At 48.7% G+C, this 15,109-nt stretch overlaps 1 protein-coding gene across 1 annotated transcript in view; it reads left to right on the top strand.

Annotated features, from left to right (window-relative positions):
* Window positions 1–9,924: 9,924 nt before the first annotated feature.
* SLC35D1 (solute carrier family 35 member D1) overlaps window positions 9,925–15,109 on the top strand; it is a 34,505-nt gene continuing 29,320 nt past the window's right edge. The window contains exons 1-6 of the mRNA XM_045027812.1: window positions 9,925–10,112; window positions 11,128–11,161; window positions 11,254–11,340; window positions 12,004–12,071; window positions 13,024–13,095; window positions 14,152–14,220. Of these exons, the coding sequence (XP_044883747.1) occupies window positions 9,925–10,112; window positions 11,128–11,161; window positions 11,254–11,340; window positions 12,004–12,071; window positions 13,024–13,095; window positions 14,152–14,220 (518 nt within the window). The remainder of the gene's footprint in view (window positions 10,113–11,127; window positions 11,162–11,253; window positions 11,341–12,003; window positions 12,072–13,023; window positions 13,096–14,151; window positions 14,221–15,109) is intronic.

The following is a 15,109-nucleotide window of genomic DNA, read 5'->3' as shown; positions in this document are numbered from 1 at the left end:
CAGAAGTTATTTCTTTTAAATCCTGAATGACTTTGTGTGTGAACATTTTAATGCATTAAGATATTTATCTTTACTTATAAATACATTTAGTGGAATTAGGCTTTTAATATTTAGCAATATTGGATTAGGCTGGAGTTCTCCATAAAATACATTGCGGACAATATGTATAGACTAATGACTACTTTGATTCACTTATTCTCAGCTAATATTAAATCACAGGCACGTAAAAAAAAAAGAAGAAAAGACTTTCAGTGGGATAGATTGTCTCCATATGGGAAGTGTTTGGAACTGAAATGAATGCAGGAGATTTTCATCATACTACCAGACAAAGCTAAATTTACACACTATACTCAGACCTGATAGTTTGAACTTCTGAATAGACATGCAGTGTCACTCCTATAACTCTTTCAGTTAGCAACATGTAAGAACCCCACACTTCCAATCATTAGGTGCCTAAATGGTGATGCAAGTCCATGGGCCCTGGCTTTATCTCCTTACATTGCTAGAGTACATGCAACATAGCTGAGCACCTAATTTGGTTTCTGAACTGAGCTAATGTGTTTGTACATGTAAACCCTGTATTTGTAATGCTTTGCCTATAAATGAAATTAGTGAGGAACAGATTTGCTGTTGGGGTCATTTTGTCTTTTTTTTTTTTTAATTTCCTTAATTAAGTTCACACAACTCCACCCACATGCATGTTGCCGAGCTGTGCAACCTTTCCTGTAAAGTGTCAAAGTAGCAAAGTTCATGTTCCTTTTGACCTTGCTGCATCAAAGAGACAGCCAACTATTTAGGCTCCAAAATATATCTTTATATGCCCAACATCCCTGTTGCCTTTGTATGTATTTTTTAAAAATATGGATTTATTTTTGTAAATGTGGCTGGATCACCATGAATGCCCAAACAGAGACACCCCTCCACTCATGCTGGTAGCTGAAGGCTCTTTTAGATTTAAAATTGTTCAATATATTCTAAAGCCAAAACCATGCAAATCCTTCCTCTTGCCCTGTACGATCCTTCCATCCACTAGCATGTTATATTTCACCCCCAGCTCTCGCTACAACCCCAGCACCTTTGCAGGCTTCTGGTGGCTGGTGAGAGGAAGGCAGCTGGAAAACTGGAGTTAACAATTTGGTGAGTATCTCTGGGCAGTTCTGTCTTAGGCCTGGTCTACACTAGGAGTTTAGGTCGAATTTAGCAGCATTAAATCAAATTAACCCTGCACCCGTCCACACAACAAAGCCATTTTTGTCAACATAAAGGGCTCTTAAAATAGATTTCTGTACTCCTCCCCAATGAGGGAAGTAGCGCTGAAATCGACATTGCTGGTTCGAATTAGGGTTAGTGTGGACACAATTCGACGATATTGGCCTCCAGGAGCTTTCCCACAGTGCACCATTGTGACTGCTCTGGACAGCAATCAACTCAGATGCACTGGCCAGGTAGACAAGAAAAGCCCCTGAACTTTTAAATTTCATTTCCTGTTTGCCCAGCATGGAGGGCTGATCAGCACAGGTAACCATGCAGAGCTCATCAGCACAGGTGACCATGCAGTCCTAGAATCGAAAAAGAGCATGGACCATACAGTAAGTACTGGATCTGATCACTATATGGGGAGAGGATTCCGTGCTAGTTGAACTACGTTCCAAAAGATGAAATGCCAAAACATTTGAAAAATCTCCAAGGCCATGATGGACAGAGGCCACACCAGGGACTGAACACAGTGCCATGTGAAACTTAGGAGCTGAGACAAGCATACCAGAAAGCCAAAGAGTCAAACGGACGCTCCGGGACAGAACCACAGATATGCCGCTTCTATGCTGAGCTGCAGGCAATTCTAGGGGGGGCCGCTACCAGTGATGAGCTCCCAAAATCCTAAGAACCAGTTCCCTACTGGGTAATCGGTGGCACTTTGGCGGCGGTGGGGGGGGGCAGGTCTTCGCTCGCTGTGGGTTTTCAGCGGCATTTCGGCGGCAGGTCCTTCACCTGGAACGAGTGAAGACACACACCCCCCCTCCCTCCCCACCGCCACCGAAATGCCGCTGAAGACCCGGTAGGGAACCACGCGGTGAGTACAGTACAAGCCCCACGTGCCTGTCTCCCCCCACATCCAACCCCAACCCACGTCCTGCCCCCGACTGCCCCCCTCAGAACCTACAAGTTTCTCCTCCTCCCTTCCCCCACTGGGGCTCAGGGGGCTATTTAAAGGGCCAGGACTCCCCTGCTTCTACTGCCCTGGCCCTTTAAATAGCCCCTGGAGCTCAGGGGGCTATTTAAAGGGCCAGGACTCCCCTGCTTCTACTGCCCTGGCCCTTTAAATAGCCCCTGGAGCCCCGCACTACCCCTGGGCTCTGGTGGCAATTTAAAGGGCCTGGGGCTCCAGCCCCTGCTGGGAGCCCCAGGCCCTTTAAATTACCCCCTGGGGAAGCCGGGCCATCCCTTTAGCAACCTGTTCTACACCGACTTCTTAATTTAACAACCGGTTCTTGCGAACCGGTGCGAACTGGCTCCAGCTCACCACTGGCCGCCACCACTACGCCACCTCTGTCCATGGACTCTGATGATGGGGTACTCTCAGTCACCATGCCTGAGGATTTTACGGACAGAGAAGATGAGGAGGAGGAGGTTGAGGAGACCACACAGCACACCATTCTCCCCAACAGCCAGGAACTTTTTCTCACCCTGACTCAAATACCCTCCCAACCCTCCCAAGGCGGTATCCCAGACCATGAAGCCTTAGAAGGGACCTCTGGTGAGTGTACCTTTGTAAATATAAAACATGGTTTAAAAGCAAGCATTTTTTAATGATTAATTTGCCTGAGGACTTGGGCTGCATTTGTGGCTGGTACAGATACTGGAAAAGTCTGTTAATGTGTCTGGGGATGGAGCGGAAATCCTCCAGGGACATCTCCATGAAGCTCTCCTGGAAGTACTCCAAAAGCCTTTGCAGAAGGTTTCTGGGGAGAGCAGTCTTATTCCGTCCTCCATGGTAGGACACTTTACCACGCCATGCTAGTAGCAAGTAATCTGATATCATTGCATGACAAAGCCTGGCAGCGTATGGTCCCGGTGTTTGCTGGCATTCAAGCAACATCCGTTCTTTATCTCTCTGTGTTATCCTCAGGAGAGTGACATTGTTTGTGGTAACCTGGTTGAAATATGTGAATTTAATTAAGGGGATATTCATAGGTGGCCGTTCCTACTGGGTTGTTTGCCTGTGGCTGAAAAGAAATCCTCCCCGCATTTAGCCAAGCGGTGGAGGGTGTGTGCGGGGGAAATTGGTGCTGAGATGTTTGCATTTGGCTAGCAGGGATCTTACCTGATACCAGCCACGCGGTTCGGGGAGGATTAAAGCAGTCATCCCAGAGAAAAGGATGTGGGGGGGTTAGTTTGATTTCTGCTGTTGTACGTTAACACAAAAACCACAGCCCTAAATGGACAACTCAACCTTTGCTTGGTATGGGAAAGGAGGACACTGCTTTTATGAAGGTTGCAGAAGCCGAAAGACTAAGGCTTACCATGGCCACCTGCAAGCCGAATTCTGTTGCCCGGCGTGTTTGATGTCTAAACATCAAAGCCGCAGGCACTCAATATAAGATGCAAAAAAACGACCTTGTACCGAAATCACATGTGCTATGTAATGTGAATAGTGTTGTTCACCGTGAAAGAGTATACATTTTACAGAACAATGGGTATCTTTTTAAATACTTCTCTCCCATTTTTTCCTCCTGCAGCTGCACATGTTTCAAGCCTCCCTCCTCCATCCCAAAGGCTATCTCAGATAAGGCAGTGGAAAAAAAAGCACGCGTGATGAAATGTTCTCTGAGCTCATGCAGGCCACCTGCACTGAAAGAGCTCAGCAGAAAGGGTGGAGGGACACAATAGCACAGGACAGGAAAATGGCCAGTGAACATGAGGAGAGGTGGTGGCAGGAAGATCAGAGGATGCGCGAAGCAACACTGGGGCTACTGCGGGAACAAATGGACATGATGCAGCGTCTGGTGGAGGTTCAGGAACGTCAGCTGGAGAAACTGCTGCTGCAGCCCCTGTTTAACCACCCTCCCTCCTCATGTTCCATAGCCACCTCCTCACCCAGACACCCAAGAATGCAGAGGGGTAGGCTTCAGGCACCCAACCACTTCACCCCAGTGGACAGAAGGCTGTCATTCAACAAGTATTGAAGTGGCCTCTTCCTTTCCTCCTCCCCTCCTCCCCCACCCTACCCGGGCTACCTTGTGAGTTATCTCCCTATTTTTATAATCAATTAATAAAGAATACATGGTTTTTAAACAATAGTGACTTTATTTCCAATCTGTGATTGAAGGGGGGAGGGCGGTTGGCTTACAGGGAATTTTAGAGTCAACCAAGGGGGTGGATTTTCATCAAGGAGAAACAAATAGAACTGTCACACGGTACCCTGGCCAGTCATGAAACTGGTTTTCAAAGCTTCTCTGATGCGCAGCACTTCCTGATGTGCTCTTCTTATTGCCCTGGTGTCTGACTGCATGTAATTGGCCACAAGGCAATTTACCTCAACCTCCCATCCCGCCATAAATGTCTCCGCCTTACTCTCACAGAGATTGTGGAGCACACAGCAAGCAGCAATAACAATGGGGATATTGGTTTCGCTGAGGTCTGAGCGAGTCAGTAAACTGCACCAGTGACCCTTCAAACGTCCAAATGCATACTCTACCACCATTCTGCACTTGCTCAGCCTATAGTTGAACAGCTCCTGACTACTGTCCAGGGTGCCTGTGTATGGCTTCATGAACCAGGGCATTAAGGGGTAGGCTGAGTCCCCAAGGATAACTGTAGGCATTTCAACATCCCCAACAGTTATTTTCTGATCTGGGAAGTAAATCCCTTCCTGTAGCCATTTAAACAGATCCGAGTTCCTGAAGATGCGAGCATCATGAACCTTTCCTGGCCATCCCACCTTGCTGTTGGTGAAACATCCCTTGTGATCCACCAGTGCTTGCAGCACCATTGAAAAGTACCCCTTGCAGTTTATGTACTGGCTGCCCTGGTGCTCCGGTCCCAAGATAGGGATATGTGTTCTGTCTATCACCCCACCACAGTTAGGGAATCCCATTGCAGAAAAGCCATCTACTATGACCTGCACATTTCCCAGAGTCACTACCTTTGATAGCAGCAGTTCAGTGATTGCATTGGCTATTTGCATGACAGCAACCCCCACAGTAGATTTGCCCACTCCAAATTGATTCCCGACTGACTGGTAGCTGTCTGGCGTTGCAAGCTTCCACAGGGCTATCGCCACTTGCTTCTCAACTATGAGGGCTGCTCTCATCTTGGTATTCTTGCGGTTCAGGGCAGGGGAAAGCAAGTCCCAAAGTTCCATGAAAGTGCCCTTACGCATGCAAAAGTTTCGGAGCCACTGGGAATCATCCCAGACCTGCAACACTATGTGGCCCCACCAGTCTGTGCTTGTTTCCCGGGCCCAGAATCGGCGTTCCACGGCATGAACCTGCCCCATTAACGCCATGACGTCCACATTGCTAGGGCCCGCGCTTTGAGATAAGTCTGTGTCCATGTCCTCATCACTCTCGTCACCGCACTGCCGTCGCCTCCTCGCCTGGTTTTTCAGATTCTGGTTCTGCATAAACTGCATGATAATGCGCAAGGTGTTTACAATACTCATAACTGCTGTGGTGAGCTGAATGGGCTCCATGCTTGCCGTGCTATGGCATCTGCGTGGAAAAAAGAGCGCAAAATGATTGTCTGCAGGTGCTCTCATGGAGGGAGGGGCGACTGACGACTGTAGCTATCCCACAGTTCCCGCAGTCTCCGCCAATCATTTGAATTCTGGGTTGAGCTCCCAATGCCTGATGTGGCAAAAACATTGTTGCGGGTGGTTCTGGGTACATGTCAGCCCCCCCCTCCACAAATGGGGGGATAACTGCCAAGGTAGCCCAGGAGAGGTGGGGGAGGAGGGAAGCAACGGGTGGGGTTGTTGTAGGGGCACCCCCTAGAATGGCATGTAGCTCATCATTTCTGCAGGATCTCTGGGGCTCTGACCCGGAGCAGCCGCTTGTATCTGTGGTTCTTTAGTAGGCTTGCCTGATTTTCTAGGCAGCACCGAATCTCCATTAGACAAAACTTAAAGAAGAGAATGACCTGGGGAGTCATTCCCACTTTTGTCCAGGCGCCCCCGACCGACCTCACGGAGGCCGGCCAGGAGCACCCATGTCTGCCTAAGTGCCCCCGACTGACCTCACCAAGGCCGGCCAGGAGCACCCATGACAGCAGCAGACAGTAGGTATGACTGGTAACCGTCATTGCCAACTTGCAAAGCAGCAGACGGTACGGTATGACGTAACCGTCTTTGCTAACTTGCAAAGGCAAGGAGCTGCTGCTGTGTAGCACTGGAGTACCGCGTCTGTCAGCAGCATCCAGTAGACATATGGTGACAGTGAAAAAAGGTTGAATGGGCTCCATGTTTGCAGTGCTATGGCGTCTGCTTGGGCTATCCAAGGAAAAGGGTGCAAAATGATTGTCTGCTGTTGCTTTCACGGAGGGAGGGTTGACTGATGACATTTACCCATAACCACCTGCGACAAATTTTTGGCCCATCAGGCATTGGGAGCTCAACTCAGAATTCCAATGGGCAGCGGGAACTGTGGGATAGCTACCCACAGTGCACCGCTCCGAAAGTCGATGCTTGCCACAGTATTACGGACGCACACTCCTGAATTAATGTGCTTAGTGTGGACACATGCACTTGACATTATACAATCTGTTCCCCAAAATCGACTTCTGTAAAATTGGAGTAATTTCGTAGTGTAGACATACCCCTATTGTTATTAACTTTGGGGAGTGAAAGAAGAGCATTTCCTGTGCTGGGAACTTGCTATTGAATTTGATAGGACTGGGCTTGTTGCTGTGTTTTGAAATTTAGGCTTGGTTGTCTTGCAGTTAGATGAGTTATCACCTGCTTCTAGCAGGGCTCTTTGAAGTGAAAGAAGAGCAGTTTTGATTGGATAGGCCAGTGATTAGAGGCAGATTCAACTGTTTGTAGGGCCATGGCTGGTAAGGCAAAGGCAGCTGGGATACTAAGGGAATTAGCCAGCTGAAGAAGGCAGAGAGAGAAGTTGTGTGTTGTTTTCCTTAATTTGCAAGACTCTACAATGGAAGGAAAACAGTGTGTTGCCAACATCACTGCCAGTTCTTCCTCTGCCTGCACCTGTGGGGCCCTCTGCCAGAGAGGCACCCTGACCCTGGAGGTTTCCACCCAGGCCCTGGTCTCGACTTGCTAGGAATGTGGCCTGCATGTCCCTGCTGATGAAATCCAGGTAGGGGGAATCACTCGGTGTGAGAAGTGTCTGTTGGTGGAATCCCTCAGGGAGCAGGTAAGAGCTGCAGGAGGAGATGGCTCACCAGCATTTAATCCAGGAGCACAAGGACTTCATTGACAGGCTGCACATGGAAACATTTGGGATGGAGGATGCTAGCCAAATACAGATGACTACAGTGGCACCAGCGTAGGAAGGAGAATGGCTGCTTGCTGGGGAGGAGACTAGCTGCTGGCCACCTCAGGCAATAGATAGTGCTCTACTCTCCACCCAGTTCCCCCCATGCATTGTGAGGAAGAACTATTATGCTGTACTGGCAACAGGAGATGAGGAACAGACCCCAATGGCTGAGGAGGAGGAGTCATTTGCCCCAAAAGCTGGGAGGCTCATGGCCATTGCACTCAATAAGAGGAGGTGTAGGATGCTGGTGGTCAGGGACTCTCTTCTGAGGGGGATGGAGGTATCTATCTGCTAACCTGGATAGCTCAGTGGTTTTGCATTGGCCTGCTAAACCCAGGGTTGTGAGTTCAATTCTTGAGGGGGCCATTTGGGGATTGGTCCCCCTTTGAGCAGGGGGTTGGATCAGATGATCTCTTGAGGTCCCTTCCAACCCTAATAATCTATGATTCTATGACATAATGTCCTGGGAGGTGTGCTGCCTGCCTGGAACCTGCATCTGAAATGTTACACAAAGTTTACAAAGGTTCATCCATCCCTCTGATCACTCCCCCGTGCTGCTCATCCAGATATGATCCTCAGCAGATCAGCAGTGACTCCAGGGTCAGGAGCGTAGGTTCTGATCTTAGCCATCCTCCCAGTTTAGGATGTGCATGGCCCTGCCTGGGCCTTTACCCTCGAGACGAACGCATGACTGCATACATGGTGTCAATGTGTGGGCTTTGGCAATTCACAGTGGGGGGCGGGGAGATAAGAGATTTTGCATACCTTCCTCCACACTGAGGGAGGAGGCGGATTTCATAATATATCTTTGGGTCTGCACCCCAAGGGAGGTGGACACCTGAGTGCTGTGGGCACATCCCAGTGTCTGTTTCGTTCTGCAGTTTGTCATGGCTCTGCTTGTGTGTGTGTGCTGGAGGAGGCTTAATAGAATTGCTTGGCTCAGCAAGATAGGTAAAAAGGGTACCCAAGCCAGCATAACAGACAGGCTCAGTGGTATCTCAGCACATCAGGTGGCACCCTAAGTGGGAGGCAAACCATCACAATAAGTACTTCACTTAGGAAGGAAAAATGAAATGCACAACTACAAAATGGGGAATCATGGGGTAGGTGTTAGTACTGCTGAAAAAAATCTGGGGGTTATAGAGGAGCAGGGCCGCCCAGAGGATTCCGGGGGCCCGGGGTCTTCGGCGGCGGGGGGCCCTTCCGTTCCGGTACCCGCCGCCGAAGTGCCCGAAGACCCGCGGCGGGGGCCCCCCCGCCGTCGAATTACCGCCGGAGCGGGACCCGCCGCCGAAGCGCAGCCCGGTCCTCGGCGGTAATTCGGCGGCGGGGGGGCCCCGCCGCGGGTCTTCGGGGCACTTCAGCGGCGGGTCCCGGAACGAAAGGGCCCCCCGCCGCCGAATTACCGCCGAAGACCGAGCTGAACTTCGGCGGCGGGTCCCGCTCCGTCTTCGGCGGTAATTCGCCGGCGGGGGGTCCTTCCGCTCCGGGGCGGAAGGGCCCCCCCCCCGCCGGCGAAGACCGGGAGCGAAGAAGCTCCTGCGCCCGGCCCCGCAAGAGTTTTCTGGGCCCCCCAGAGCGAGTGATGGACCCCGCTCCAGGGGCCCTGAAAAACTCTCGTGGGGGCCCCTGTGGGGCTCGGGGCCTGGGGCAAATTGCCCCTCTTGCCCCCCCCTCTGGGCGGCCCTGTAGAGGAGCACAAATTGAATGAGTCAGCAATGTAAGGCCATTGCAAAAAAGGCTAATATCATTGTGGGATGTATTAACAGAGGTGTGTCCTGTGTAAGACACAGAAGATAATGATCCTGTTCTACAGGGCTCAGCTAAGGCCTCAGCTGGAATACTGGCTCCAGTTCTGCACACTCCACTTTAGGAAAGATGTGGACAAATGTGAAAAAGTCCAGAGCAGAGCAACAAAAACAATACAAGGTGTAGAAAACTTGACCTATGAGGAAAGGTTTAAAAAAAAACAGGCTTGTTTCATCTTGGGAAAAGACGAGTGAGGCAGAACCCCCTAAGAGTCTTCACCGTCCTCTTTACAAGCGCCTCTGTGGCATTTGCTCAATGGTCCTCCACACCCACTGAAGCTAAGACAAAAATTACTGCGTTTAATCTGCAGCAAGGGAGACCTAGAGAAAACCGTGGCAGGGGCGCTCGCCTTGCAGGGGAATTGGTGGCAGCACCTCAGGGCAGGTTTGTAGGAATAGGTCGGACGCCTGTGGGAGGCGATTCTAGGTAACTTGGTCCTGCCTCAGCGCGAGGGCTGGACTTGGTGAGGGCCCAAAGCACCACGGCCCTGGGCCAACATCGCGCCGCCCCCGCCCCTTCGCTGCCTCCCCTTCCCCCGGGCTGGCGCAACCGGCCGCAGCGCCGCCCCCTTGGGCTCCGCGCCCGGTGCCGCCCCCCTCCCGTCTGACGTGCCCCTGCAGCCATGTCGGCCGCCGCGCGCAGACGCCAGGCAGCCGGGGCGCCGCGCGAAGCCCCCGCTGGCGGAGATGAGGAGCCGGGCATGGCGGCCCCGAGCCTCAGCGTCTGCCTCAAGCTGCTGGCGGCGGCTCTCTACGGGTTCAGCTCCTTCCTCATCGTGGTGGTGAACAAGAGCGTCCTCACCAGCTACGGGTGAGCCGGGCCGGGCCGCCCCGCGCGGCGCTGGGCTCCGGGCAGAGGTCGGCGGCGGCGGCGGGGGCGGGGGCGGGGGCGGGAGCGGGGGCTGGCTGCACATTAACCCGTGCGGCGGGGCCCGGAGCAGGGCTGCCCCCCGCCGCCGGGCCCGGGGGATGCTCCGCACGGGGGAGCTGCTCGGTCACAGCACCGAGCGGGGCAGGGACATCAGTTGAAACCCCATGAATAGACCAGTGGGGCGCCCCCCCTTCCCCGGCTGCGGGCACAGGGGTGGGGGGTTCGCCCCCCTTCCCCGGCTGCGGGCACAGGGGTGGGGGGTTCGCCCCCCTTCCCCGGCTGCGGGCACAGGGGTGGGGGGTTCGCTGTCCCCCCGCCTTCCCCGGCTGCAGAGAGTGGGTGTGCTTGGTCCACTGTTTTGATCCCGGCCCCAGCTAAGCGACACGCTGTAGGGTGACCAGGCAGCAAGTCTAAAAAATCAGGATGAGGTGTGTGTGGGGGGGGGGGGGTAATAGGAGCCTATTTAAGAAAAAGCCCCCCAAATCGGGACTGTCCCTATAAAATCGAGATGTCTGGTCACTCTAACCCGCCGTGAGTCTTGCTTGGCACTTGCTGCATCGGGGTGTTGTATGGCTTGGATGAGCTCGCTAGCTAATCGCAGGGGGTTTCCCCTGGCTAGAGCAGGCTCAGGGGCAGGTTCCCTGCCTGCAAGGAAGTGTTCAGAGTCACTGAGAACATGAGGCAGGGGAGAAGAAACCGTTAGCATCCCAAAGCTGTAGGGTCATGGGTGTTGTTTGCTGTTAGCTCGGCCGGTACAGCCAGCTTTTTAAAGCTTTGGCCAGGAAATGCTTTAAGGCAAATATTCAAAGGCTAACATTAAGGCTTAGCTAAAGAGCAAACTTTGAAAGGGGGGCAGATTGTATTTTCATGTGGTGTTTCTCTCTCTCTAGAATGTGATTGACTGAAAGTACAATGTTGACTTTGCTGACTTTTGTATTTTTATTTTTTACTATAGATTTCCCTCCTCACTATGTGTTGGACTAGGCCAGGTTAGTTGGATTCCTGAATATTGCATGTTTCTAGTAGTGCATGGGAGGGGTTGTCGTGATGGAACAGTGAGTGTTTTGTGCTCCTCTTATAGATGCTGGCCACGGTGACTGTGCTTTGGGTGGGAAAGGCGCTCAGGGTGGTGAAGTTTCCAGACTTTGACAGAAATATACCTCGAAAGGTAAAACATTTTTCACTCATAGTGTCTAAAGTAAAATACAGTTCTTACTATCCTTTTAAGGTATAAACACTTTAAAATGTGCATATTCTTTAAAAAGTTCACTAACATCTAGTGCTGTTAGCTAGACTTGAAAGAAAGAATGCTTTTTATTTAAAAATATACAATTTAAAATACTTTATTCATCAAATATAATATGGTTTCTGTCTTATTACATTATGCAATCCAACACAGAATTCTGCTATGTAAAGCAGTTGTTGTACTCTGTATTTATTTTTGTATTCTCAAGTATGTACCTTTTCCCAAGTTTATGTTGCCATTAATTTTAAAGATGGCATCTATATGCAACCAAAGATGTTCGGTTGATGTTTCACAAATTATTGCTTAAGATAAATGCATTTTTCAGAAGTGTGTGTGTTGTAACTCATGTTTTAAAGTAGGCTGCACAAATGTATTTGCTTGTCTCCATGCTGAGATGGTTCCCTAATTGAAAGCTGTTACAGAGTCGATGCTTTACTATATTATCTGAGGTCTGAATGTGCGTGAGAGAACTAAGCATTTCAGGATTGAAGAACTCTGATCATGTAACCACATTACTATGTGAATGGGTAGTTTTCTTAGCTGTCTAATTTTTTATTGAGTGTTGTCCCTCTTATAAATTTCTAGACGTTTCCACTACCTCTTCTATATTTTGGGAACCAAATCACAGGACTGTTCAGCACAAAGAAACTGAAGTACGGGTAACTTTTATTATTTAGTGAGGTTATAATGTGTTATGATGGTACATAAAGGTGAAACTGATCTTTAATATCACCATGGGCTTGATTTGTGGCAATGTAGGGGAATGAGGGTTATAACTATTATCTGGCAACTAGTAATCAAGGTCTCTTTCCTGGCCTTGGAATGCGCAAGGTGGGTTTTTTTGTTTTTTTTTTTTTAAAGAGCTATAAATCACAAGATGACACTTTCCTGACTGGCATTTAGTGATCTGTCAGTGTCTCCAATGAAGCTTATTCCTATGATCTTAGAGGAGTCTCTTTTCTTACGCTTGAACAGCATCTGGGGAGGCGGAAAGAAAAGAGTGGGGAGAGACTGTACTAAAGGTTGCTGTCCTTTGGATCTGGTGGGGGGAAGGAGGGAGAAAATATGACTTAGCTGATTTGAAGATACATTCTTTTGAGGGAAAGTACCCCACAATCAGCTGCACATCTATTCATGGAATGCTTTTTTCATTATAATACAACTTGATTATTTGCACTGAACTGTGTGAAGCCTTAAGATAAATAGATACATTTGGTAATAAATCAACCTTCATTTGTTACTCTGGATTTCATAGATTTGAGCTTGAAAATAGCCCTACAAAATCAAATTATTGTTAACCTCTGGAAGTAACATGCACTATATCCAGCTGGTAGGAGATGGAGACTTTCTCCTGTGAAAAGTTCTTGGCAGGTGTAAGTAGTACCTTTTGGCTATCGAATTAATGATTTCCAGGAGGGATGCCATGGAATCCTTACTGATGTGGTAGTTTTGTATAGCTCTGATTTTAATCTTTATCTTAGTTCCTATAAAGTAACTTGGTGTTGATTCAAAGTATCACTGTGGGAATGAGCTTGGGGTGTAACATATCTGTGGAGTTTCATAATTTTTCCTCCCATGTTTAATCTTATTTTTTTTCTTTTGCAGCTTGCCAATGTTCACGGTTCTGAGAAGGTTTTCTATTCTGTTTACAATGTTTGCTGAAGGAATTTTACTCAAGTGAGTTATTTCCAAAAGTATCAATCATTTATTCATGTCATTTTTAAGATTGTTAAAGTGGTTGCAACATTTTAGTAAGCCTTTGCGTGTTGAGGATTTGTGCAGTCAGATTTAGTTGGCCATAAATTGGGCTTTAGAAACATGGGGGCAAGGAAGAGAGAGAGCACTGATAATACATTATTTTATTAGAAAGAGAATTATCTTATGCTAAATGGGTCCTTCACCTTCATGGTTTTTATCAAAGAAAAAAAAATCTAATGCATTAAGTTTATATATTTAACTACATGGCTAAGGGAGGAAAATGTTAAGATTCTTACACTAATAAGGCACTTTCTACACTGCGTCTCTATCATTTGTCACTAGGCTGACTCTGCATGAGGATTATGTCCATATGCCAGATGGTTAACACACAGTTAATTCCCTACAATGGGGGTGTACTGTATTTTGGCAGTCTTGGATGAGGTCAAGTCTCTAGATTAATTGTCTTGATGTAGTTGGATTCTAGCAGTGTAGGCAAGATCATTAATTCTATGTGTATAGGTAGGTTTGTCAGTCTTCCTACCCTGTAATTCTTTGGGCAAGAGGCTATCCTAAAGTTACTTACACCACATCGAATGAGGGTCACTCACTCTGTGTATTATTCATGTTTTTCCCCTCTTCCTCCTCCCTGGAATGTCACCTCTTCGCAGGCTAGTCAGTGTTAGTGGCCAGTCACGACAGCATTGTGGCATTTTTCTGGTCCACAGTGGTGATAGCTCACAAATGGATGTTCAGGTTCTCTAATATTGGGAGCTAGTTCTGCAACGCCAAGCTGAAATCTTTATAGTGAGCTCAGATAGTACTTACTAAAGTGTTACACGCCATCAGTCCTAATTAAAAAATCATAAGTATTCCGCTCTTCCAGAATTTCTGATCTTTGCTCCTTATATGTTGATTCTGCACCAGGAAGTCTGAAGTGTGACCAGAGCAAATGCTTTTTCCTTAGAAATGGCACTGCAATGTCAAAATTGAACTGTGCTTATGAGTGATAGTAAGGTTCTTGTATCTTTTTTTCAGGAAGAAATTTTCTTGGGGCATTCAAATGACAGTGTTTGCAATGATAATTGGTGCATTTGTAGCTGCTAGGTAAGACTTCAAGCTTTTATCCCTTCCTCTTAATATTACACAGCTTTTTACAGTTTATATTATTTGTCTTTTAAATGGCTTGTACAGAGTATGCTGGTTAGTTTACAAAGTTAATTAGAATACATAAATTGTAATAGTTTAACGGTAGCACTTAAATGATGAAATCCTGCCGGCATGCTCTGCAATAGATAGACCAGCTAGAAAATTCTAAACTTAAAAGCATAACTTGTCCTTGTTCAGCTTCCGTTTTTTCCACTGTCTGGGATGGTTATGGTAAAGCCTTCATGTAGATCAGGGGTCGGCAGCCTCTGGCACATGGCTCGCCAGGGTAAGCACCCTGGTGGGCCGGACCAGTTTGTTTACCTGCCGCGTCGGCAGGTTTGGCCGACTGCAGCTCCCACGGACCGCGGTTCGCTGTCCCAGGCCAATGGGGGCTGTGGGAAGCGGTGCGGGCCAAGGGATGTGCTGGCCGCGGCTTCCCACCACCCCCAGTGGCCTGGGACGGCAAACCGCGGCCAGTGGGAGCCGCGATCGGCCAAACCTGCCGACGCGGCAGGTAAACAAACTGGCCCGGCCCGCCAGGGTGCTTACCCTGGGCGAAACGTGTGCCAGAGGTTGCCGACCCCTGACGTAGATAATGGTAGAATGAGGGTGAACCTGGTCTGCACTCGAAGTTCTGCTGTTTTGGTTAGGGGTGTGACTTATTATTATACCAGTAAAAGCCCTAGTGTGGATGCAGTTATAGTGATATTAAGGTGCCTTTTACCACTATAACTTATTCCCCTTCTAGCAGGTAAATAAAGTATACTGGTACAAGCACCTTTATATCAGTATAAGTGAAAGTGATTTAATTTTCTAGTGTAAACAAGGCTTAAATCGTCATGTCAAA

This window comes from Mauremys mutica, chromosome 8, assembly GCF_020497125.1.
Source record: "Mauremys mutica isolate MM-2020 ecotype Southern chromosome 8, ASM2049712v1, whole genome shotgun sequence".
NCBI lineage: Eukaryota > Metazoa > Chordata > Testudines > Geoemydidae > Mauremys > Mauremys mutica.
This window is presented reverse-complemented; position numbering and strand designations above follow the sequence as displayed.